The following is a 26,577-nucleotide window of genomic DNA, read 5'->3' as shown; positions in this document are numbered from 1 at the left end:
ATCTTTTTTATAATGTCATCTTGGATTACAATTATGTATAGTTTAATCTTTATGTATAATCAGTTTCACAACTTCGTCCCTCTTGTTTCCTGCTCCCCGACTCCTCACTCTCACCTATACAGACGTCTAAGAATTAAAATATTTAGACTCGGAAAAAACTAGGTACGTACGTTCGATCGGGGGGTGTGGTGGTTTTTATTCTTTTTTTCTTTTTTTTTTTCATTTTTTGTTTCCTTTGACCCGTGGAGGGATTCACAAAACTATAATCCACTATGTAAAACACATTTTTCATCGCCTCGTTTCCACAACGGTCTACGCACAATATCCATAGCGAAGTAAATTGCGAAAGTTCGGTCTATCACTCTGTTCTCTCTTGTGTTCTCGAGATAGGCTTACACGCTAATCGATAATGGTAATAATAATTATCCTCGACGAAATGGTGTACGTGTCTGTGTGTGTGGGAGTGTGTGAGTGTGCGTATGAGATTCTCTACCTGTGTGCCGGCTATTAATTTCATTCCCCCTTTAAATCTCTTCGACGCGTCCGTCTTAAAATCGCCGGTTACGATATCTTTTTTTGTTTTTTCTTTTTTCTTTCTTACTCCTACAATCTGTTAGCCTCGCGATAAAAATCTACATCCGTGGTATTCGTTACCGTTATCCTCCGGATGCTCGGTGTCGTTCGAAACAGAAGAAAACGGAGAAAAGAAAGGTTACTCTACCCTCTATACACGATGATCCGCGTCGTCTCGTTACGCGACGACCATCCCTTTTTCCCTTTTCTCGTTTCTCGGTTCCTCGACGTTTTTCTCGTTCCCTCCCTGTTCGCCTCCATCGTCGGCGTTTCGCCCGACACTTTCGTTTGTACACGTACATTCATTATCCGCGAACGTTGAAAAAGCTGTGTCGATAAAAGTTTCTAAAAGTCAGAAACGATTTTGTACTCTGCAGCACGCGACGAGAAAGAACGTCGGAATATATTATATGTATAACGTTTTGGCGCGATTATCTCTTCCGGTCATTCGGTTTCCGTTCCGCCGATTCGTCGGCAACGAGCGGACAGGGTTCGTCTTCTTCGCTCTTCGGAACAAAACAGATCCTTCGCGGGATCAAAAACATACCTCATCCGGTTGAACGCGCAACACAACGAAACTTGTACCCTGTTCCTACATCGAGCCCTCTTTTTCCCCTCGTTCTCTCCCCGTTGGTTCGTTCTCCCTTTCCACGAGAAAAAGATATCACGGCTTGTCACCTATGCTAACGGAGAAAATTCTTTAACGGGGCGACTTCATCCGGAAGCCCGTCTCGTCGTCTCGTCGTTGTTCCAACGATCGACGAATGTAATTCGCAAAGGGTTCGAATATCCTTCGAAAAGAGACGTTCCATAATGTTCTCGATGCACGATGGGGTGAGGGGGGCGAAGGTACATATATAATATATAAAAGTAGAAAATTTGGCGGCAGTATATAGAGATCGTAAAAGGTGAGAAACGCGGTGAAAGGAAATGGGCCCTGTTTTCGTGAATTGGCGTCGCGATATTGATCGTCTCTCGACGGTTGGTTATTGTGCTTCGTCGTCGATCCGACCTGTTCCCTCCCGTGCACTCTCGTCTTACTTACCGATCGGAGAAGCAACGTCCAAGCTGCTCTAAGCAAAGAGAACCGAGAACCAAATGGTGAAACAGAGAAAAAACTGAAAGGACGCTTCGCGATTCTCCTGGCTTTGCGTTTGTCGCCGCGAATACCTTCGACCTCGTTGGACGCCAGGCTCGACACCTGCGTCTTCTCGTTTCCACCTCGACGAGAACCCGTCAGATCAACCTGTGTTCGTTGTCGATCTTGTTGTCCGTGAACTCGCTGCACGAAGACGCTGCAACCTTCCTCTTAGGATCCTCGAAGCTCCCCTTACCTGCTGGTATCCCTGTTCCTCTGTCGCGTTCGACGGTGACCCGGGGTCGATTCGAGCGACGAAGGAACGTTCGGGGTCGTCGAGAGGCGACCTCGGTCCCGTCGATTCTGCTCGCGAACGACGATCGCTCCGGGCCATTGATCCCGACGAAAGGGTTGGCCGGTCGTCCACCGTTTACTCGAGGCGCGCCTTGTAGCTGGTCTTCCATATCTCCGCGAACGTGACGGCGCTGTGGAACCTGTGGAAGATGCACAGCGGCAGAGTGACCCTCTGCACGATGGCCCAAGCTAGGAACCCGTAAAAGTCGAGCTGCACCGGGTTCGCCATCACTTTCTGCGACTCGAACGTGTAGATCACCCACATGGTCAGGTTGCAGATCAGCAGGAAGGTGACCACCTGTCGTCCCGGCTTGCTGCGATCGTGCTCCGGCAGGTGGACCCTCCTGCGCGACACGTCAGCGATGAACAGCATCTGGAGGATCACCTGGGCGACCGAGAGCAGACCGGTCAGCATCACCAGCAGGTTCGGTTCGTGGGTGAACGCCGCCAGCGATCCAGCGATCACGCTGAACACCGCGTATACGAACAGTCCGAACCCGGACACACGGAGAAGGATGTCGTTCAGGTCGCTCTGTTCCTCGGCCTTGAATTTCAAACTCTGCACCCGTATGAACCCGACGATTATGGCCACGATCGACAGCACCATCAGCACGCAATGGGACACGTCCGCCAGGTAAATGGCCACCAGACCGAAGTCTGGATGGTGGATCAGCACGAAGAAGAGTATCAGGCAGATCAGCGAGCCCACCAACAGCAACAGTCCGAAGAACAGTCCTTTGCTCGCTCCTACACAGTCCACCCTTGTGTGACCTATTTTTTACGTTGGGAGCAGTCTTTAGTGGTAGTTGCCTAACAACGATCTTTCGCAAGCGTGCCAGTCAACGCGTTCGAATCATATCAGAAAGATATCTGCCCGAGCAAAGTACTTCTATCAGCGTTTGAAAATCCCCAAAGACGTAAATCTAACGACGTTTCCTCGAGTCCGATCCTACAGCATCTAATGGATCTATGTTCCCTGAGCTAAGCAAAGCATGTTAAGGGGTTGAAGGAGAGAATTTTACCTGCGTGGGCCAAGGCAACGGCCCTTCGAGAGAGCATAGCCTCGAGGCGACGCTCGAGATCGGCTTCCACCTGGTGAGGCCAGCGCGGATGTCGGCCGATGTGTTTCCACATAACGTAGATCACCGCCGCCCCGATCAGACTGTACTCGATTATGAACGGAAACAGGTACGGTTCCGCGTCTTGGACAATGGTTCCCATGATGTTGACCCGGCCGCAGGAATTCGAGGCCATCTCCTCGTCCGTCAGGGCCTCCGCGAAGATCTTGAAACGCGGAATGCCCCAGAAGTCGGTGCTGCTGTTCGTGTGGTTGCTCGTGTCGAAGATCTGGTGCACCTGCGCCCGTATCGACCGGTTCGTAAATCGCGATAAAAATCATCTGAGATTCGATTTATTTTACCTCCTCTTTGCTGTCCATTTGCGGGGCGTCGAACTGCTCCACGACGAAAGAGGAGAACATTTTGAACGGTGTGGTAGAAGCGGCGGTGGTAGTAGAAGTGGTAGTGGTGATGGTCGGGGTGGTCCTCTCCTCGGTGGTAGTTTTTGGTGTTAATGTAGTCAGTATTGTGGAGAGGGTGGTCGCGGTGGTTGCCGTCAAATTAGGCAAAGGCGCCGAGGTGGTGGTGGTCGTCGAAGGCGGAGGGTTCCAGCCTGTTGTGATGGTCGTCGTCGGCGTCGTAACGGCCCTCGCGATCGCCCTCGACGTCGTTCTCATCACACGGCCGAACGAGGCTGCCGTCGAGCTGGCGACCATCGAAGCAGTCGAGGTCGACGACCTCGTGGCGGTCAATGGAGCCTCGCGCAAAAGAGCCACGTCTCGAGGCGCTGTTCCCAATATGGTTCCGGCGTTTCGCATAGAGTGCTGCTTGATGCTCTCTGGAATATGCATCAGGAACGTGACACGAATAAAAAGTTACGGTCAAACGCCGAAGATACGCAAAAAGAATTTATCCGTATACTGACCGAGTATGCCGGCCTCGAACTGTCCCATTTTCTGGTGATGCTTGGTGATCTCTTTGATGCTCTCCAGCACGAGGGTGCGGATCCAAACGCAGAGATTGGTGGCGACGACGTGCATCAGGCCGAAACGCGCGATCACTTTGAAGCGATGGATGTTCAGCTGGGAACACGAGTAGCAGAAGCATTTCAAAACCTGACTCGTCGAGGTGTCTCGAACGCTCGAATCACCTACCCGCGAGTTCATGAAGATGAAGTACATTTGCATGAAGGTGAAGATCATCTGCAGCACCGGGTTCACGCCCTGGAGTATCTGATAACACGGAGACGTGGGTGGCACCTCGAAGAAGGTGCCGAACTCTAAACCGTTGTAGACCATGGTACCCAGTCCGAAAGCTGACGAATGAAACGACACGAGTTGCAAGATAACGTTCGATAAACAATCAAAGACAAAGTCTCACCTATTGCCCCGATTCTGAGGAAGAAACTCCCGTGGCTTTGATCGTTCTGCGAGGTCTTCCGCTTTCGCAGAGCACGAGTGGCTACTCCAGCCTCCACATCAGCTGCATCCTGAATCAGTTTTTTCCTTTTCATCCCCGAGCTTCGTCGTTAATTTACCCCGGCGCTTAAAGACCGCCGGCCCGTCAAATTGCACGAGTCGAACTAATTTCGTAATTGCCGTCTCGACGTCGAAAAGGCGAGTAAATTTTAACGAGGAGCAAAGTGGCGAATTCATGCGACAACGAACGGGGGTTTCCGTGCCACGTGCTTTCTAGCGTATGGTGGATGACCGTAAAAGCGCGGTTAATCGGTAGGAAAGGTTCGAGTAAAATCGACGACCCCGTAGGATTTTGTGAGAAAGAAGGCAACGAACCTGGTAGTCTTTCTTGGTCTTGGCGGACTTTTGCTCCTTGTCCTTCTTGTCCTTCTTCTTGTTCTTGTCTTTGGGCTCTTTGGGTGGCTTGGGGGGCCTCGGGGGCGGCGGCGGGGTGTCGCTTCCTCGCGCGCAGCAGGCGCTTTCTTGCAGCAGGAAGCAGAACACGTACAGGAGGAACAAGATGCTAACGCCGTACAAATACGTGAAGAAACCCTCGTAGTAGTAGAGAGGCAGCTTGTGCGTGACCACCTCGCTTATCACGTAAGCGATGCACACCACCACCAGCAGCTTCGCGTAGATGAAGCTCATGATAATGAACAGCGACGTTCTGCAAGTCGAAAAGAAAAAGCAATGGAGACTCGGAGCGACGTCCAGGGCTCACGCGAGCGCGGTTTCGCGATCCTCGAGTCCACCTGAAAGATAACGAAGCCAATTTCTCACCGTGTTTTTCGTACTATTTGCACCCTAGTACCGTGCTTCGTCGCGCCCCCGACTTTGTTCACGTTGTTCTCCATGAACGGCACAATTTCCACGTCCATCGCGAGTCTCGTGGTGGGTTTCGCGGTTGCAAGCTCGTCGTTGGTTACCGGCTTTTCCGTTCCATCGGTCGACGCGAGAATAGATCGAGCAGCGTCGTGTCGGGATTATTCGCGAGCGTCGACTGCCGGCCGCTGGACACCAAGATTCTATTTTCGATGTCGAACCGTCGTTGAACCGCGAGCGGGAAGCTCGTCGATTTTTCACAGTCTCCTCCGCGGCGTTCCCTTAATCCGTACCGCTAATTTTAATTGCACGCCGGCGGGCATCGCGCGTCTCCTCGGTCCTCGTCGGCACTCTGAACAAGAAATCCGCGTCGAACGGGTCGAGAGAGCGTCGCGACGGTCGTTAACGCTTCGACGTCTCTCGAACGAACTCCGCGGAGTACGCGGCGGGTTTTTTCTCGTTAAAGGTTAGGTCGCGGAATCGATAATTTACGCCGTGGGGGGGAGCGGGACGCGTTGCGTCGGCCGATCTCGTCTCGGCAATTAATCGCGAGCAAGAGAGAAAGAGGCCGGATATTCCTCTGTCGGTGCAGCGGAACGGAAGACGACGAGGACCGACGCACGCGACCGGGGAAAACGGAGAAAAAATCGCTCCGAAATCCGTGCCGCGCGCGTCGAGTTTGCGATTGCAACCGCGTCGCGACGTCTGCAACGGGGATATCAGGGGCTCCGCCGGCCGTACGGTGCATCTTCGTCAAGAAGGGCTTAACCACCCTTTGTCACGCTGGCATTTCAGGGGTTGGGGCGCAGACTTTATTGTTTTCCGCACGAGCCTGTACACTCTTGTCAGGTATTTTTTTTTTCCTTCGATGATTATCGGCCTCGGATAAAGAATCGCCATATTTAAAGAGACGCGACCGGAAACTCGATTCTTGCGTCGGTTTTTCTTTTAATATTCTGCTTCTCTTTAATTGTTTGAACGCCATTGTCACGGAAGATGATATTTATATAGGTATACAAGTATTTGTCGTAGGGCAAAGTTAAATGAATTTGATTTTAGTTTTGTTCGCAAAAAGGCGATTAGAAACCGCGTTCGTTCGAAAGTTAATAAATGACGATAGCTCAGGCTCGCGCTTTCTATTTAATTCAACGACACGATAACGCGAAGAACTGGTTTCCGATCGACAACATGAAAACTAGTTCCAAGCTAAATTATATCGCTATTTTCGGTAATTGACGCCTGGCGTGGTACTTTCGCGCAAATAAAAAACCGGGCGAAATTAATTTCCCGAGGAAATTTTACTTTTTCGTTTCGAGAACTTGTTTCACGAACGAACATTATTCTCCTTTTGCAATCCACGTCGATCCGCCTCGCCATAAATATAATTAACCCAGTAGATAATATCTAATCACGGTTTAACGTTCTATTTAAACGCGTCGATCGTTTGGTTCCCAGTATTCGGAATGATATAAAGGCGCGTTGCATCGAAACCGTGTTAAGCGACACTTGTAAGTAATAGAAGTCGGGGGATCGCGTTTCCCCGAGATACAAAGTCATACCAAAGGGCCCCAACTATGACCCAAATACTAAAACCAACCATTCGCACCGAATAGATTTAGAAAAAGTGGGTAACTTTTGTTTCACGAAGTTTTGGGTCGCGTGAAAAGTTTTTGGAAGTTTCTCACGGCGATGGGAAAGAAAGCAAGCTGCGCCCCGGTTATGCCCTTTTTTTTCTCTCTACTTTTGAAGGAGCAAAGTGGCCAGAAGTGGAAACAGCGCGGCTAGCACAGACTCCGTAGCGAACCAGGCTGCTCGGTCGATATCTCGAAGTACCTACTTTCAGCCGCTGGTCTTTCTCTCTGTACCTCGCCCTCTCGACTCACCCTCGCCTCATCCGTGTTCTCTCGTCGAATTTCGTACTCCCCGTCGCGTCCAATCATCACGTATTCTTCGCACGAGCCGCCGCGGTATCCTTTTTTCCGCGGTTTTCCACCCAGCCTTTAAAAATCGGTTCGAGGCAACGCGATTTTTATTTCCGACCCGATCCGTTTCTCGTTCGACGTTCACCGCGATGGTTTTAACGGTATTTCAGACAACGAGCATCGAGCACTGGTCGTTGGTTTGCGTTCCGTGTCCCACGTTTTGTCGGCGAAGTATGTGCAGTCACGTTCACGAGGCCCGTAATACTGTCTTGTCTCAGCGTCTAGACCGACGAAGCTTCGCTTTCAGCCCGTGTTAATGCAATTGCGACTGCGACTGTGTAATTCGAGAAGGTATTGCTTGGCCGTGTTGCGTGCATACACCGGCATATCACTGTCATACTTTGCCACTCGATCGATATTAATAAATTATAAATCCCGGCGAAAACTAGTTCGCGCCATTATCGCGCGATCGATGCTGATCTCCTTTTCTTGCTTATCCCACTTTCAGATAATATCGCCGCCCCATTTTTTAGCGCGTTTTCGTCTAAAAATAGAGACGATCGAGGGGGCATTCCCGTTCGTTTTTAATTTCGGATCAAAAGCACCGACCATTTCTCCAGACAAGAGTTAACAAAACAAAATATTCATCCATTTCAGCTTTTCCAGGATTTCACATTCTTCTCTTGCACGCGAGACACTTTAAATTCAACGTGTGTCATAATACATTCCCGACGTCTTTCAATTCTCCGATTTTCTATTATACGCTGATGATTTAAAGATGTAGCAGCACGGATAAGCTCGAGAGTTGACGATCTTGTTCGATGCGAGGCGTGGGCGACAACGAAGACGTTTAACATATTCAAGGGCCGTGTAATTCGTCTTAATCTCAAGAGGGGTACAGTAATATATACTGTAAATGACGTTTCAGTGTCAGCGGCTGGCAGTATTTTAGTCCTGAGGTATTCGATCTTCAAATATTCTATCTTTAGCGGAAGTGTTCGAATCAAGGTTTCGATGCTCATGGCCTTGCTAATACGGTGACTCATCTATTCCTTTAGAACAACACAGATTTATAGAATTATTTCTTAGACTCTAGAAAATGAAGAGTGACGAGATCCTTGCTTTGTTTGCACGGCGTTGTGCGATTGCATTCCAAGCCCACGTATCCTTCGACTATTTAAATTTTATGTCTCTGTTAGAAACATACAACACGCCTTGGAACTGCATAGCACGTTGCGCTGCAAATTCAATTGTACTAATCCAATGATTCCACCGACCAACGAATACACAATAGCTATCGATCGTTTCTGCGACTGGAATTCGAACTCTGCCACATACTTTGCTATTTCGTACATGTAATAAATATAATAATAACGAGCGTACGCGTGGTCCAGGATTATTTATATAAGATAAAATTCGAGAGGATCGTAGTCCCTCGTTAGGTTCGTTGATTTCTATGAAAAAGGTGTCGCGCCCCCAGGGTTAACGCTCGATGCGTCTCTGTCGGTCGATCGATATATCGAAGATAAACCGCACCGTTCGCGTCCCTTCGCGACTCGAAATACGTTCGCGCTCCACTTCCTCGATTCTTTCTCGAGAATGATTTCCATTCGTTCGTGGCCGCAACCTCGGTCGGTTAGTTATTTCTTTAAACGCGGGGTAGTGGGTGGTGTACGTGCGCGAGTGCATAACTCGGGGCCGCGTGTAATGCACACTAGACGCAAGACGGTTCGTAGCCCATCGCGCCACCCGGCTAACGAAGCGCGTCGCGAATAGAAACGCGGACCAGACGTTCCAACCCCCTCGTTTCCGTTCCGCGTCAAATGCAAAAGATATCTCGTGAAAAAGGCACGATTTCGCCGCTAAGAGAAACCCATCGGCTTCGGAAGAGTCCAACTACGGAGGCTGGATTCTCTTCTTCTCGTTTCTTTGCCGTTAGATCGTCAAATAAACAGCGCGTGTCAAACTATCAACAGGAGAGACTCACAGCCGTGGAAAATTAAGTTGCAAAATGTCCGACCTACGCCCTCGAGTGTAATAAAAAAATTCCCTCGCGCGAGCTTTTCAGAATTTCTTTTCCCTGCTCGAGCAAATCCTCGCTTTCGATTTCCCTTTTCGCGGCTGCGTGGCGAAACAATATCGCCGTTTACGAGCAGACAGTTCGACGTTCCTCGTCCGCGGGTTCTTTCATCCGGCGGTGGGCGTACGCTTTGAAAAGCGTCGCTTAGATAAATAGAAGCCAGTGTGCGGGAAGGCAGGACCTGGATAAATCCCCGACTGGAAATCGTTACGCGCGTCTGCTCCGGTCCCCGACCGGAAGCCGCGCAAACGGACGCCGCGTTTCGCGATTCCGGAATCGAGCAGATGCGTCGGATGCTCGTCATCGGGACGGTGCGCGACGCTCGTTCCAGTATTCGATGGATTATCGGAATTTCAGAAGCGACAGCCATCCCTGTCGACTATACTTTGGCGCTTTTGTCCGCGGGTATTCGCGATGTTTGCGATAAGAGGCGACCCAATTCCTACGCGATTAGTATTTACGTTTCCCTAATTACGGGCGAGAAACACCGCCGGCTCGCATTGTCCTCCAGTTTGCGCTCGAGGACGGTACAAAAGCGGAAAGTCGGGGCTCGAGCGCGCCCCTAAGCAGTAACCGGTTCGTTAGCGCGCAGATTACGTAGCAGTTCCGGTCAAGTGGATTCTTGACCTACTCCCGTTCCAGCGGGTGGTAATTGCGCCGAGGAAAGCGTAACGTTCGGCCGATCGCACGTTAAAACGCGCGTCGGTGCTCGAGAACGTGACAGAAAAACAGAAAGGGGGTTGTCGTTTCTTTAGTTTTCTACTGCCGCGCTTACTTTTTCGCTGGGGTGGACCGCACGTTCTTCAGCTCCATCTCTTTGTTCGCCGCGTTGTTCTTCTCGGCGTTGTCCTGCGCGCTCGGCGGCGAGCTCTGCGGATTCAGGGGCCTGGTCACCGGAAGCGTCGCCGTGTTGTCCACCGCGGCTGCCTCCACCTCCACGGTGGCGACCTTGCAATCACCGCCGCCCACCATCGTAGATACGGACCCTAACGACCGGCAAAATACACGGCTGCTGACGCGCGATTCTCTATCGACGAGTACTACGGCGTCCCGATTACGCCACCGCCGCCATTTTGGCGAACGTCTGAAAACTACCGACGACGGAAACCGCGAGCACCGAGTCTTCGATCCTCCCGTGAATTCGGTCGTGTTCGATCGACGCGCGGACGCCGGAGACACCGTTCCCGAAAACGAGGCCAGCGGGGGCCAAAATTTTGTGCCCTCTGTTTATTCGATTCCGCGGATCACGCCTGCGCGGTCGTTACCTCGGAGCGCAGCTCCTTCCGCGCTCTCGATACGATTCTTATCTCGACCGGGGAGGAATTTAGGCCGCGTAGGAAACACTTTTTTCCCCCTGGGTCTTACGTAAGAGTTCGATGGGGGGAAAACGAAGGCAGATTTCAGGGTTCGTGCTGGCGCGAGTCGAGCGTCGACGTCGACATCGCGCCAGAACGCCAGAAGACGAAGGGCGATCGCGAGAAAGTTGATCGGAGCGTAATAACCGGTAGAAGAGAGGACGCCGGGAGGAACGAAGCCGGGCCAACCCCAAAGGTTTTCTCTCTCTGTGATCCCGCGCACTTGGTCGAACGAGCTAATGGAAAATCCCGTGCACACGACCGAACCTGAGCCCTGGGAGGATCGAGCACTCTCGCTCCGGTGACTGATGACGACCACGACGACGGGCAACGGGCGACGGGCGACGCGAGGCTGCGATCACCAGCCGAGTGCGATGCACACCTCGACGAACGTCGTTTCCAGCGTGGCAACGAACGGACCAACGAACCCGACGTGTACGCGACCAAGAAAGCTCACCTGCTAGCAGAGAGGCGGTTGGCCGAAGGTTCTCGCGGTGACTGCACTCAGGGTTCGGCGGAAAAGGGTGTGAAGCGTAGAGACGGAGGAGGGATGGAGGATGGAAGGTCGGCGAGAGAAAAGGGAACCTCGCCGGGACGGGAGGAGAGGGGGCCAACGGAGACACGTAGAACAGATAGAGAGGGAGAGAAGAGAGATAGAGAGAGACGGAGCAAAGGGAGTCTACCTTACGGTGGCGGTCGTAACCGCGCACAGCCGACTAGGGTTAATCCGCGAGGAACGGACGAACGGACGTGCAGCGGCCGAGTGAGACGGACTATGTTATCGGAGCACGACGAAATGGGGGTAGAATCACGATCGCCGCCCCCAGCATCCCGGAGACTGAGGCTGGCCGGGAGGTCTCTTCCCGGGCAGCGGCAGCTTCTTGCACAAGCGCACTGCGGTCCACGGTTTTCACTCTATATCGTTCCCCCGTGCTCTCTGTCCCTTTCTCGCTCACGGACCCCCTTTTTCACCGGCGGATCTCGCCTCTCCTTCTTGCGATCGTTCCCCCCCAGTATCCCGTCTTTTTCACCCCTTTCGCGCGACGCGGTCTTCTTCGACCTTTCCCCTGGCTCCCCCGAGGCCTCCCCCCGCCCCTGCGGTCTCGCGCAACGCGGACGTCCAACGAGGATCCTCCACCATGATTCCTCTTGGCTGGTCTACCTCGGCCGGGACTCCCCCTGTCCCATCGGAATCTCGCGTCGCGTCATGAATTTTTTCTACTCGTGCTCTCCGTGTCCCCGTTTTCCTTCCTTTTAATTTACACCGCGACCGCTGCGAGCTCTCGATGATTCCTCCTCACTCTCGCCCCCCTGTCCCCCGGTTCTTTACGTTCTCATCGCCACGCGGCAGCGTCCGCGTTTCCTCCAAGCAGTTTCGCCAATTAGATGAAAGACCCGATACTTGGACGGGTCCCAGGTTCAACGAGAATTGTCAGGAAATACGAACGATCGCTCGAGCCACGAAACAAATCATAAGCATAGTCGACTCTTCGTTCTCGTTGAAGTAAAGCGTACGCAGGGTGTTCTATGACGTTTATTCAGAACCCCAGAATATGCTCTCCCATTTGGTAAATACACCGTGGCAGTTAAACGTCCAAGTATCGGGTCTTTTACCCTTCCTCGTCGCGGTACGAATCTCTCGTTGCTCCTCGAGCCTCTTGGTCCCGTTTCCACGAGAGGATGACAGCGGAAGTCGAAAATGTTCGCCCGCGAGAGACACACCGATCCTCTCCGCAGCTCTCGAGAGCCCATTCAGCACTCCCCGACGACGAACCGCGAACAATTATTCAGGTAACGGCCTCTTTCCATATATATCCCACGATCTCGGGTTATTTAAATATCGTTTTAGATCTATTCTCAGCGTCCCGGACGTCGGTGGATGCTGAGGACGCGGCATCGATGCGTTCACGTGCCGCCTTTGTGCGGGGTCCTCGTCGCTGGGGTGCAGTATCCGTCTACGGTTAGCTAGGATCGGTGAAGCACCGTTTGTCGATAGTTCTGCATCGTCTCGTGGGAGCTTCGAACTCCCGTCCTTTGTCTAGGGGAATTTATTTATGGTATACGCTCGAAAAGGTTGCAGCGTAGAATCAAAGACTCCCAGAATATCTCTAAATTATTCCCGCGACGGCTAATTGCGAGGAAAGACAGTCCAACGTGTCCAATACCGGTCAAAGAATCTTTCCACCGTTCCGACGGTTCTACGGATAATCGAAAACCACCCTCGGGGCAGCCAGCTATCGCGTTCCTGTACCGTTTCCGGCGACGAGGAGTCCCCGAACGGGCGAGCTTTTTAATTCCACGAAGAAAAGTGTTCCTCGCGAGAGCGTTTTCCGGAAGTTCCAGATTTGGAACGTCTCGCGCGCACATTCGGCCGCGTTCCCACGGGAGGATCCGGAGCGACGAGAGGCAGAAAACCCGGGGGGCGGTGGTGGAGGGGGGAAGGGGGTGTCGAGATAGCGTGGAAGGGGGCGATGTGCTCTGTGGTTCTGCGACCCACTGACCCGCTCGATAACGCTGGCACCGAGGTCAGTAACCTTATCCTAGCACAAAATCCACGAGCGTGCGTCGACACCGCGAATCGGTTGATTGGAATCGACCTTTGATCACGATCGTGATCGAAGATGATCCTTCGCTCCCTGGAAGATCGTCGGGGGCGGTTTGCTCGCGGTCTCCGATCGTTTCTCGTCTCCGATACGAGGTATATGCGCGCTGGGGTTGCGTCGGAGTCCCTTTGTTCCCTCTGTTGTTCCCCGTTTCGAAGGGAGCTGAATCGAAAACTATCGTCGTCGTTGTTATTCCGTGGAAAAGAATCCCCCCGGAGCGTGCGTTTCGCGGGGCATCGATTCGGTCGCGTGTACGGTAAATGAACGTCCAGGGTTGTTTTTACGGAGTCGGGGTCGATGACCGGTTGGCAGCTCGATGATCGAGACGCTTGGCAAGCATCCACCGAATCCACCGGCGTCGAGCTCTCGATTATAGTTTTCTGCCCGGCTCTCTTTTTTTCATTTCTTTTTTTTCTCCTCTCCGTTCGAGAAATTTCTTTTTTTCTCCCCTTTCGTTTCGTCCCGAGTATCGGTTGCGGTTTCGCTCGCTCGCGAAGCCGAGACGGCCGCCTCGAGCGCGAAATCAGCCGCGATTATTCCGGTAATCAGTCCGAATGATCGCGATGCAGCCTGTCACGCGATAGGGGTACGTTTTTTTCCAAGTTTCCACCGAATGGTGGACGGTGTGCGCCGGGGGATCGCCGAAGGAGGAATAAACGAGCCGGCGATCGCGTTCCCGGCGATGATCTGGATCGGGTCACCGATACGGCGCAATACCGGTGCTCCCAGCATTTTTCTGCGTGTTGTAATATCGCGTTGCAAGGATTGCGACAGCCCAGACTCACGCACACCGAGTATTGATTTCGAGTCTCGCTGGTGGCGGTGCTGCCACGATTCCGCGCCTCCAGAACTAAACCCTGGACGGGGGGCTTGGAAAGAGATCAGTAAAATCGCGTTCACCCAAATTTTTCCCAATATTTTTGCTCCGACGTTCGCCAGATTTGCAAACCATGCGAACAGGATCGTTTGTTTTCGTTAATTTAATCAAATAAACAAACACAAAACGTTTAATAACAAAATTACTCAAGCTGAAAAATTAGCTCCCTCCCTCGGACTAAATTAAAGTAAAGATCGAGTCGATATCTCGATTGGTTTCTGAGAGACCGGTTTGTGACACGTTTACGGATATCCCAACCCGATTTTACTCCGCGTTTTGAAAAAGTTATCGTATATCCGGCGATATTTGAACACCGGTGGAGATATTCACCACGCTTCCCAGATTCTTAGTACGCTTTCAAAGAAACTCGATGCGGTAAAGTGTCATTTTTGCTTGCGGGGACACGCTCGACGCAGCTTCTTCGGATGCTTCTCGGCAGCGCCGGAGGGCTGCTTCAAGATGGCGTTCCTCTTTAACCGCGCATATTAAGCAGGATAAATTTACGCGCTGAGAAACTCCGTCGTGGTGACATTACGGACACGTTCAATGGTCCAGATAACAAAATTTCGTGAGTTATGCCCTCGCTATCGATCTACAGCCATGCTTCTTCCCTCGTAGCATCGTTCAAAGTCGATCGAAGTTCGCGCGTTAATCACCGTGACCCGCGAGAACGAGCAATAACTTCCTGTCGCGGTTCCTTTATTACGATACTTGATCTTTAGGGGGAATTTGCGGGTCAGGGGAATTTCGGTGGAGGCCACGAACTCCGTGGAAATACACCTTTGCTGTCGTCGTTCATTTTCGAAACTTCGACAGAATGTAAATAATAATCCATTCTCAAACTTTCGCGGTAGAGTGATCAAGAACCAGGTGCTAGAATAATTGGAACGTATTCTAAGCGAAATACTCGTGGGAACGCGAGCATACAAATCACAGTCGACAGTGATTCGCAAATAGAAACGAATGTCAATGTCAAGAACCCGTTCGATCATGGACTACTTAACAGGCCGCGTCGGAGATTCTCGTTAACGGCCAAACACACGCTGCTACGTAGTAGCCGGTCTCAGGCGTTCTCGTTTACGACAATATTAACCGTTGATAAAGTTCAGCTTCGGCCTCCGTGCCTTCTCAATAATTCACAGCAGCAACTCCGAGAGTTGAACAGCGGGCGCGGCTGAAACTGTGGCCGGAGGAAACGGAAATAGCTCAAGTACGCCGCGAACTAAATTACCTCCAAGTTCCAACCATTGCCACAAAGCGTCCAAACGTCTTTACGCGACAATTTATTTTGCCACAAAAATGTTTCCGCGTCCCTATGATAATTTTTTCGAAGGTCTGTCGCGAACAACGTTCGTTCACCCCGCGAACGCAAAGGCATTTTCCAGTGCCCGAAATAAACGTTTGACGTCCAGTTTGCAGCAGATGTCCACTGCTCGTACCACGAACGCCACGTGCTCGACGGGTGACGAAATCGTAAAACGTCAAACTTCGAACGCGTTGGTTATTTTCAAACCCGCTTCACGGGGATGTTCTCTGGCCAGAAACTCGTAACACGGGAAGCTGTGGAGGCACACGCGGTCCCACGTGGCCCCGGAGATCTCTTCGCTCCGCCATTGGTTCGCTTTCAACCTCGATAACAGCGTTTCCATTTGGTTTTTTCGCTGTCTCCGTACGATTTCGCAACGTCCTATTTTTATCGAGGCGAGAAACGCCTCCGCGTACGCCGCGCGGTGAAAAAAAAACAAAAGACGAGAGGCGCGCGAGCGCGTTTATGCAAAACCCGCGCGGCATTCACGGCGATTGCAGGCGTGAAACCGAGGCGTATAAAAGCAATTAGACGACATCCGCGAAGAATCCTCCGCGCGTAACCGTCGAGTCGTGTGCAAGACGCGAAAAGGCCGTCATAAAGGCCGTCGTACCCGAGGATCTTAAGAATGCACTCGTAAGAATGTACTCACTTTGCGTTCTTTGGCAGCGTGCCAGCTGTTGGACCGGCGTGGGCGGGTGTGAGGCAGAGGGGTGGATTGTTCGCGTTCTGAGGCACCAAGGGCTGCCTCGCGTGCGCCGGCGACGTGTGCGAGCCGTATCCGTCGGAATTCAGCTAAAAGCAATAAATTAGAGGCTTCAGACTCCCCGGCCAACGGTGGAAAGAAATCGCAGACGGGCGGTCGTTCCGTAACGTTGCCCTTGGGGAGAAAAAAAATTTCACCATTTATTACGAACCGGTCGTTCGACGAAAGAAATATTCGAGTTCGAATCTCGGCTCGGCGATCTAATCGTCTCTGGTTCTTTTCTCCCTAAAAGATACTCCTAACTTTCAAAGTTTCGCGAAAGAAGCCGCGAAGTAGAGGTAGTTGTAGACGAAACTTACAAGGACCACCCACCAAGTGTCTCATATCGAATTCAATGGAACATATTTCTGAAAGATGGATACTTTAAGAGATCCATGTTACCCTTCAGAAGTTGAGAACTTCGTGGGCGTTCCTTGTACCTAATTACAGCTACGTAATCTTAACCCCTTCCTGCACTTTAACGAGTCTGACTCGTGATGAAAACTTTGGCCCAAACGTAAACATCACGAGTCGGTCTCGCAGACAGCAAAACAGGGTCGTCATTGAATTTTACTTCCTATCAGTACGCCACAAGAGTCGGTCACGATTCTTATAATCTCCGTGCGTTGACACGTTTCGTTTGGGCTCGGATCTCGTCAAGCTAAATCCCACATGTAGGGGTCAAGACTCGTATCAAATATTCAAGTCTAAAACATTTTAAAGCTTCTTCATTGGATCCTAAACGTTTCACATCGTTCTATTCCCAATCGACGAGTAAAGACAGATGCTGCCTCTCGACTTTTTCTAGCCATCGTTGTCCTAATTGATAGCGCGGTCGGTTCTAGCGATTGACCTGCTTTTATAAACGGTTTCGCGAATACTTTGGCCCGAAGCAAACGTCGGTCTCTTTTTCTTAAAAGTTCGAAGGACTAATTGCGTACAAACTTTCGTAGAAAGTGCATCGTAGAAAGTGCATCGTCGATCATTCGAGACACTGTGTCTGCGCTCGCATATAATTACAACACGCTACGTGTAAGTGAAACTATCGCTTAAAATTAATTTAACGCTAATTCGAGTTCAGGACGATTAATCTTAGGTCTTAGAACCTTAAGAGGATTTTAGAAAATATCTATCACAGTTGCCACGTGACTGTAACTTTGTCGATTTTTATTAACACGTCGACTACTACGATGGTCACCAACTGTCGAATATTTCTATTCTTTTAACACTTTTAACGTGGCAGTCAACTTGTCGAGATTGAAGACAATGTTTTCCCCTCGGTAGATGTTACAAACGGATGTTTGATCGACGCTGTACAGCGGACGGTGCATCGGTAAACAATGCGTGGCCACGTGACTCCACAGAAATAAATATGACGATAAGTACATCGGTACACGTACCCCGACACCATGCCCAGCACGCTCGCTCGACCTGAACCCTCTTGACTTTTTCTCTGATGTTACCTAAAAAATAAGGTACTACACGTTCTCTACATTTTGCGGAACACTTACAACAACGGCTAAAAGCACATTGCACAACGAGAACCAAAGATTCGGCTGCGAAAATAATAAATAACGTGGTACAACGTGCTTGAAATCCAATGGAGAAGCTTTCTAACATCTTCTGCGGCGGACACATTCGTTACAATACCTCACGAGCCAATCCTTTTTCAACAATTATACTTTCTCGAGCGACTATGCAACAAGAACGTACACGCGTAGTTCTTTCTGCGAACCTCGTCCATGATTCGTGAACCAAGTTACGCGTAAGATTCGCATGTATCGTTCAGAGATTCTGTGTACTCGTTGGTCGCGCTGAATCGAAGATGCTCGCGAGGATGTACCTTGACGACCGTGCCGATGAGGGAGTCCGGTGGCATTTCCGGTGGGTCCGGAATTACTCCGGGGTTGGTGTGAGCTGGATAATCGTTGTGCAGGTTCGGCTCCTTGACCGGAGTGCCGTCGAGCCGCTCCATGTCCAAGCTGTCCGTCGGTGTCGGCTGCGAGAGCAAGCGCTCCTTCATCTCGTGGAGATACGGACACCGCTGCATCTCTTCAGAGTCGGTGATTCTCGATCGATCTGCGAAACGAGGGTGAATCGGTATAGTCGTACGGCGATCGAGATCGTTGGAAGAGATCCGGGGAAACCCCGGGGCTGCACCGCGTCTCCGTCAAAGTTCGACGTCCAATTACACCGAGTGGCAACCTGTGCCCGCGAACGATAACTTTAATTACGGCACCGTGAATAATGCATCGACAAGTTTCCGATTCGATCGAGTGGGCTGTTTGGTCACTCGCGACTCCCTCGGAATTGCAATCTTTTGTTAGTTCAAAGACTCCGATGCCTGTGAATTACGTCGATTTGTAGGGTTCGTTGGGACGCTGCGGAGGGTGATGCACCGCGACGATAATGGGGCTCGTTTCGCGGATGACGCGGAAACGGCGTCGATGATTACGCGATACCAACTTCGTACGTACGCGTGGCGGAAAACCGACGACTGAATAACTATACGTCTCGCGATACGTGGCACGGAACACGGTATCGATCATGTATTGAATATGCTTGTCGCGATACCGCGTGCTATCCCGAGGCTCGGAATGTATTCTCCGTGTTGACAATGAGGCGTGTTCCATCGGTGTGTTTTGCGTAGTTAAATAATCAATTATCCAACCCAGTTCCAAGAATTTGGAAGGAGCAAAGTTGAAAATGGAGCCTCGAGGGGGTTAATTTAAACACACTTTGAAGTTGCACACGGTCTAGATTCGAGGTGGAAATTGTCGGTCACGGGAACGGTGCAAGTCGTACGTTGATCGATCGAACTTACTCGACATCGCGGTGTCCGTCGGTCGCTAGGACGGTCGAAGGTCCTCCGGGTCGGCCCGGTGAGGATCGAACGATCTAGATCGCGCTCGGACCGAGCCACGATGGCGTAAACGCGATCGGATCGGCACTGGTTCAAGGGGAATCGGTCTCATCCTCGTCGAGCGGAGGCTCGCTCTCTCCTTGCGGCAGAGATTGCCAAACATGGCGCTACGACTGGCGAGCGATCGAGCCGCTAAGTCACGCGCGTTCATCTTTCCGCGTGCAGACGCTTCGGGGAACTCGACGAGACGAGAAAACGAATGAGAGTCGCGACGAAGCCTGCTCGAGTTCTTTTTACGGGGCCCTGAACGACAGGACGGTCTCGAAGCTGGCTGGATTCGAACAAATAGACATGGAAAATATACGATACGGATCGTTAGAAAATCTGGAGCTGGGAGATTAGATTTGAGACAAAAGCATGCAGGAAAATATTGTCGATGATCGATGAAGTAATCGTCGATTAGGTAGCTCGTTTCGTAGACTAAACATGTTGGCTCTGACGTCAGAATCTAGTTCGAGATCTAATGTGTTCGGCGTCACTGGCTCGCGTGCCATTCGTAGGAAAAAAAGCTGTCAGGTTGGACATATGTGACGTCGTTTCCGGATCGATCGATCGACATCGAGCCAATTTCGAGGACCCAGCGACCTATTTGCAGCGAACTAAAAATTTATGAGAGTCGGGTTGGACTCGGTTCGGATTACTAGAGTTTATAAGATTGTTTGGCGACTAGCGATAAGTGATTTGAGAATTCCCAGGCTCCGGAGATCTCGTTTACGGTGTAGTAAAAATGTCGACCGATAGGCGAAAGAGGATTTGGCGGTGGGTGTGCGCGAACGAACGCGGTAAACAGAAGAAAGTGTGTATCGATTGGGAATGAATTTTTCATTTTCGCCCCGCTGCTCGAATTACCCGTTCATGGATATGGAGCGTTTCCACCGGTGAAAAGCTCATCGATCCTCGAACGCGGGGCTAAATAGGTCATTCGACGCAGCGCGAGTAATTAGGGGGAGTATCGTGTTTACGTAAGAACGACTTGTTGTACGGTTTGACGTTACGGGCAATCGACGAATCAGATTTCTCAGTTATCTCGTTTTCGCGGAAAGGTGTTGATTGTCGCGAGGTATCGAGTGATTAACTGGGTCACACGTCGGAACAGTTCGTTTCTAAAATTGAACGGTCCACCAGCACCGGTTCCGCGAAACTTTCGATAGAAATTTCTGTGCTGGAAATCCGTAGATCTGGAACTTTTATCGCGTTTGCTTCGAACCGAGGCTATTTGTACCCGTCGAATATAAAATATTGTTTAATCTACGGGATACGGTGGCGTAAAAAATGGCTGTTTCAATTTTCTCCTGCAAAATCAATGGACGAAGGATTCGACGAACGCCGAGAATAACAATTGCTATTTTTTAAATAGCACACGACAACAGAGTCGATGCACTTCGAAATCCCGTTGCTCTATATTTACTTGGGTTCTCGCAGCACCGTTTCCACAAGGAAAAAGTTATCGATCATCGGGCGCCGTTGCGCGTAAAGTTAACGGCAAGGGATATTTATAACAACGGGGGAACCGATGACACCGGCGCGGTAATAAATAAACTGGGGAAGTTTACGTCGCTGGACGGTTTTCTGGAAAATTCAATTGCAAAGCGTGTCCTTTTTTTCGAAAGCTTAAACAAAATTCCGTCTCGACGGTATCTTTATTTTTAGACCGAATCGTCGAACGCCGTTGCGCGCTCCGCTCGCGAAGTTACATTCTCGTAATAATTCCCTGGGCAAATGCAATTTTCCGCCCCGAAGTTATTACCGTATTAAACGAAACAGGCGTCTCGTGGCGTCTGCCACGCGCGGGCCATTTTCGACCGAGTATTTCCGATGACTTCCGGAATTAAATTCCGTTCCTTTCTTTTTGGAACACCTTCCTTTTATATCTGATTTATTTCTATTCTATTATTCCATTATTCTTGTACGCCGTTGGGTCTTTAAATCCGTCTAATAATAAATAAGTAAATCGCCGGGTCTATTTCTGACCGGAAAAGGCGAACGCGGACGTCGATAAGGTATTACGATTCATGCGGGACGCAGCGTCGGCGAAATGAAATCGGATTCAGCTCGCGCTGAGAAAGGAACAATCGCGAGGCTGGCTGTGTTCATCGACGATTCCACGTGTTAATGTTTGCCGGCTGTCGCAAGCACGGAATAAATTACGGCTTCGAGCGTGGCTTTAGAACCGTTTCGCGCGTGCCTTATTTCCCGACCGATTTGCATCCGCTTCTGATTCTGTCCGTGCAGATTTAACACCGTTTCGGAGAAACGCTCGCTCTACTCGTACGCGAAATTGTGCCGATTTCGTCACGGGTATTTCAGATTTTCCAGAAATTCTCCGCTGCGACGTTTTAACGACGATCTGAGCCTCCCACGATTACGTCAGCAGACTACTTTTGCCGATTTCAGCTATTATTCCCTAAACTACCCATATGAAATATCTATTTGTAAGACACGACTCTAGGTACCTAGCTCTAATAATTTCTATTCGTATTTCTTCCCTTCACGTATATTACAATTGAAAGCAAAATGAAGTTTGTTAACATCGTAAGACAAGCGTTACGTTACATTTGCGGGCATTGCAAGCTGTTAATACGAGAATTCGTTTATATCGACACAAACAGAGCTGGGTAAAACACTGTTTTAATCAGTGAGTAGTAGAGGGATTCTTTAAAACAGTGTATCACGGTTGGGCATCCGGAAGAGGAAATGGGTTAATGGGAATAATCCCTCGACGAAGAGATTTAATTCGTCTCTGGCTATTTGGACGGTAAGAAGACGAAATGTAAGGTACTTTCCCTTTTCTGAATCCGAGGTTCTCCTCTGTGGTCTGATTACAGCGAGAGAATGGTTTCTCGAGGTGCCTCGGCTCCCGGAGGAAATTGCAATCGTCAAACAAGGAGCGGACTGCTCGAAGGGGAACAGCCACGGATTAAAGGGTGGCGGATGTAGTTAGCGACCTGGCTCGAGTCACGATTGCGTCTCCGCGAAAGAAGAGGCGACCGGGAACGAGAAAACAATGGGGGGAAGGGTGGGAATGACCGGCAGCAAAGCAAATACACGGTTTTCGACGATAAACAAAAGATAGACGAAGAAAGGGAACGTTGAATGCGGGAAATGGGTCGCTCGGAGGAAGTTGCACTATTTTCGAACAAAAAAACATGAACAATTCGGGAGAAGGGCGGAAGGGTGGAAGGGCGCGCGACAACGAAATACACCTGGGATGATCGATCCGTTGAAGGGGTGGCGTGACGCGTATCGCGAACACGAACTATTCTGAACGCGATGGCGAGTTCCTGCGAGGGTGAATTCAACAAGTGCAGGAGCGGTTCCGCGGAACAATCATCCCGTTCGAGGACGCGGCGGGGGTGGAACGCGAGGAACCGCGGGACGATCAACAGGACCGGGGTTACTTTCGGTTGGCACTGTCACGTTTCGCGGTCGACTCTTTTAAGAAAAGAAGCGACAAACGGTGCCAACCGACGGTCAGAGATCTTGCAACGCGTGGGGGGGATGAAGAAGAAGGGTTGCGGATAGAAAATAATCCTTATATCCTTGGTGTTTACCTGTGTGCGAGAGAGGTTGATACAGGATTCTAACGCGAACCCGCCGGCAGCTAGTTTGTTCCGCGATAACTGACCTATCCGAACGCGGGTCCGGGTGACGCCGCGGCGTCGCGGTGCCCACTGCGAGCTCACGTTCCATTCGCTCTCTCTCGAGTCGCGATCGCGAGCCGTGCTGGTTGTCTCCTATTCTTGCACATCGCCGGCTATATATTTAGAAATCCGCGCGGTTCGTCGTCGTCGCGTTCTTTAATCACAATCCTCGAGCCGACTATCGCACTGTCCTCCTTCCTTGTACCTCCTCTCCCCCTGTTCTACGCCCGGAGCACTGTGTCCTCCACCTCCCCCGCGCGGTTCCTCGACTCTTTTTCGCGGTTCGGTTCCCCGTCCGGCGTTCGTTCTATTCGCGTGTCACGCGGACCGAGAACGGACACGTGTGCGCACGTGTGCGGGCCTGAGGTGTGTGACACGTGCGAGTCAGCTCGGCAAATGTGGAATTATTTCTGCCTTTTGCCGACCGTACCCCCAACCTGCCTCTTCCCACGCTACCTTGCTTCCCCCTACCTTCGTACCTGACTTCGAACGACGCTTGCTCGCTCGTGAGCCCGACGACGGCGTCGACGCCGATACCGTCCGTCCGCTCGCTCGCGCGCGCTCACCGTTCCGCCATTCCGCCATTCCGCGCGATTCACCGATCGCTATTAGAGATCTCGCCTTGTCAGCGAACGCAGGAGACCCTTCCACCCGCACCACCTATCGATCCAACGGCCCCACGACGCTAATGGAACCCGGGACAGGGAACTTAATTTACACCCTTGTCGCTTTTCAAGCCTACGAACAATTCGCGTGCCGGATGGCTATCAGTTTCCCGCGCTCCTTTTCTTTTCTACTCCTCGTCGCTTTCGCTTTTACCCGCTTTTTCAACCGAGATTCCGATCGTTCGTCTTCGAAATTTAGTCCAAGATGCCTGACCACCTTTATTAAGCAAAGTGGAACTCGTTAACGCTCAACCCCGATACCCGCTCTCGGTCCAAGGCGTCCAATACTCGAGATTCTTTCGTGGCAGTTTGATCGTGTGCGTTCGCGGCACGGAGAAATCAAAGATTCCCGATGCGTTCTGGCACAGCGTTCCTTTCAGCGTGGCTTTCATGCTATTTCGGTCACCGGGCGCGCTTTCCTCGGATCCGCAAATCGGAGATTCGCCGTGCGGATTCGTCGGACCGGAAGAAACCAGAAACCAGAGACCAGAAACCAGCCATCGATCGACAGACCCGGCTCCGGCTAATAGATTCCCGATTGTTAAGCCACCATCGAGACTGCATTGTCGGGCCTCGGATCCGCGTTATCGCGCGCCGGCTGGAATTCTAGAAACGTCGTCAATTATCGTATCGCCGATCGGCCAAAGAACTCCCTGAAATCCGCCAATATCGCGCGGGTCTGCCAATTAATTTCTTCTTTCGAGTTTCCTGGAATTAGCATTCGAATCGATCGCGGTCCGCGGAATCTCTTGAGCGGATCTCGAGGCCCCTTTTCTCCCGTTTATTAATATTACGCCGCGTTCCGGTTCGCCGCGAGTTCTTTTCAACGTTTTGTCCCGGGGCTTGGAGGGCTGTTTGCTCCTCGACTCGAAACAGGAACAATTCGATCCGGTTTCGCGAACCTTTCGTCTCGTTCGGATGGAGCGGAAGCAGACGCATCGGAGATCGCCGGAGCGGAATAAGCTCTTCCGCTTTTGAAAGCCCCGGCGGAGGAGGCTCCGTCCGCTCCGAGATCGCGGATTTATAACGAATTAACGAGTTTGAAAGCTCGAGAATAGGTCGTTTCTCTATCGCGAGGCTTCCGCGACCGATTTTAATCCGTCTGAGTGTTGCATTATGCTTGGATCCGATCTTGGTCGCGACGACGACAAAGATTGCAATCATCCGTGGCGTCCCAGGTTGGCGACACGGCTCGGTCGTGCGCGTATCTAGCAAACGTTTCGAACCGAGCGACGCGGAAAATGCATCGAGGCTCGATCTGCGTACGAGTAACACAGTTTCCGGCCATTTAATTTAGACTCGGGCTGAAACGCGCCGCGTATCACACGTTTTTGCGGCCTGGGTTCTCTTTTCTATCCCCCCGCTGCGGCACGGTAACGAATCACCAGTGAAAGTTTCGTTGTTCGATCGCGTTGTAGGTTAAACTCGGAAGCGTGCGGCTCGCGATTGCCGCGCGAACAACTTTGGACTGGGGCGCCGAGGGAAAATGGAACGCGCGGCGTAATTAAAAATGTTGTTCGCCGGAGAGTTTTTCTCTTTTTTTTTTTTTTTTTTTTTTGCCCCGTTTCTCGTACGTGCGTGGATATTCTGCTCTCTAAAGTTCGCCTCGTTACGCGATAATCGAGATCCACGACGAGCACGGAAGTCGGTTCGTTCGGTGGGGTCCGATTCGTACGTACGCAGAATCGCGTGATGTCATCCGGAGCAACATGTATCGTAGAAAGAGGTCTCAATGGGCAGGGTTCGCGAGGAGTCACAGATAGTACGAGGCAACGGAAACGAGAACACGAGAGCGAGGTTGTCGCGCCGGCTCCGCCCGCACTCGCGCCCTCGAACCTGAATCGATACGGCTGTTTTCCGAATAAATCGACCCGTTCCGATCGCACTGAAACCTACGCGGGTTCACTGTATGTACAATTCACCTGTTTCCGTCCACGAGAGCCACGGTACGCCACTGCTCGCAAATTGATCGTTCGCTACAGGTTAGAATCGAGATAGGTTAGAACGCGCCACCCTCCGAGCGCACGCAGCATCCCCCTGAATCGAGCAACGCCGCCACGCTCGTGGGAGATTTCTCCGCGGAGAGAATATATCACAGAAACCCCTACCGTCACTGAGAAAGCGTCCTTACTGCTACTACCGAAACTAGTTCACGGGTACGCACTGCTTCCGGTCTACTCTTCCTTATCGGAGGATCCACCGCGTCGCGTCGACCCTCGTCGGTGTTTCCCCGCGTGGGCATAGAGGGCCGAGGGTTTCGAGCACGAGAATCTCGAGGGGAAGAAAGGATAACGCGGAGAAGCTTGTCGGAGGTCGAAGTCGGGGGAGGCTTACGATGCTCGCGTCCTGCCAGGTGGAGAGCCTCGAGGACAAGGAAGCCTGGAAGGCTGCGGTGGCAAGGTTCACGGCTTCCACGGACCGGCACGCGGCGTCACAACAATCGGAGGCCGGAAGTGGCGGCGGCGGATCGATTCTGCCGTCGCGGCGGCCGGTCATGGACCTCGAAAAAGCGGCACGCCGAGGTGCTGCCGCGGCACTCGCCACGAAACACGGCCAGACTGCATGGCGACCACCTGTGAGCTTCCTACCAGCGCCGGCGTCGCGACGCCCACCTACCCTGGCTGCCGTCCATCGACCCAACGACGACCCTCTCGCCTCGCGAGTTATCGCCGCGAACGCCCGGGACCGATCGTCGATCACGATTCCTTTCCTTTAACACGTTTCCATCTTTTTACACTGCTCCTAATTTTTATTTCAAAAAATGCGAGAACAAACCGGAGACCCTCTTAAACCTACTGTATTCCTCTCTTCTGTCTGCATTTTACCCAAAATGATGGTTCTCCGGCAACGTGGAATAATCGAGAACAAACTGCAGTTTTTTCGTGCAGCAAAAGCCTGGAGCGAAGCGTTCCGCGTTTAATCCGGGTCACGAGTTCACGACTTCGACGCAGCTTTGTTCGGCAAAGGCTTCGTTCGCCGCGATCGAATCGTTTCCGCGAAAAGTCATTAATACATTCCGTTCTCGGCGCGCTTTGACGATTCACCGTTACACCTTTTATTGCGTTCATTCGTTTAATGGTACGTACGGCCGTTGCATTAATGGCCGGCGAGTTCGGGC

At 51.5% G+C, this 26,577-nt stretch overlaps 1 protein-coding gene across 4 annotated transcripts; it reads right to left on the bottom strand.

Moving 5' to 3' along the window:
- Positions 1–22,843, bottom strand: LOC122397830 (proton channel OtopLc). 4 transcript variants are annotated; one of them, XM_043397263.1, is made up of 10 exons: positions 22,705–22,843; positions 18,074–18,309; positions 16,138–16,280; positions 4,857–5,187; positions 4,444–4,552; positions 4,218–4,378; positions 3,989–4,145; positions 3,426–3,901; positions 3,028–3,361; positions 1–2,776 (listed from the first exon to the last, which is right to left on the bottom strand). In XM_043397263.1, the coding sequence occupies exons 1-10, from the start codon at positions 22,841–22,843 to the stop codon at positions 2,082–2,084; spliced, it is 2,781 nt and encodes a 926-aa protein (XP_043253198.1). In that variant the 3' UTR covers positions 1–2,081. The 4 variants fall into 4 exon arrangements, with proteins under 4 accessions (XP_043253198.1, XP_043253199.1, XP_043253200.1 ...); XM_043397264.1 differs by lacking the exon at positions 22,705–22,843 and adding an exon at positions 19,055–19,172; XM_043397265.1 differs by lacking the exons at positions 16,138–16,280; positions 18,074–18,309; positions 22,705–22,843 and adding exons at positions 10,120–10,330; positions 11,157–11,485.
- Positions 22,844–26,577: the final 3,734 nt, after the last annotated feature.

Source organism: Colletes gigas, unplaced genomic scaffold, assembly GCF_013123115.1.
Source record: "Colletes gigas isolate AHSC1104 unplaced genomic scaffold, ASM1312311v1 Colletes_gigas_Sc00010, whole genome shotgun sequence".
In the NCBI taxonomy this organism is placed as follows: Eukaryota; Metazoa; Arthropoda; class Insecta; order Hymenoptera; family Colletidae; genus Colletes; species Colletes gigas.
This window is presented reverse-complemented; position numbering and strand designations above follow the sequence as displayed.

What these genes read in the sequence shown, in the direction of transcription:
- LOC122397830 (XM_043397263.1), bottom strand. Translation starts at nt 22,843, where the DNA reads ATGGAACGTGAGCTCGCAGTGGGCACCGCGACGCCGCGGCGTCACCCG. An exon ending in CCTCAGAATCGGGGCAATAG is followed by an intron (nt 4,379 to 4,443) that starts GTGAGACTTTGT and finishes TTCATTCGTCAG; the next exon opens with CTTTCGGACTGGGTACCATG. An exon ending in CGTTGCCTTGGCCCACGCAG is followed by an intron (nt 2,777 to 3,027) that starts GTAAAATTCTCT and finishes CGTAAAAAATAG; the next exon opens with GTCACACAAGGGTGGACTGT.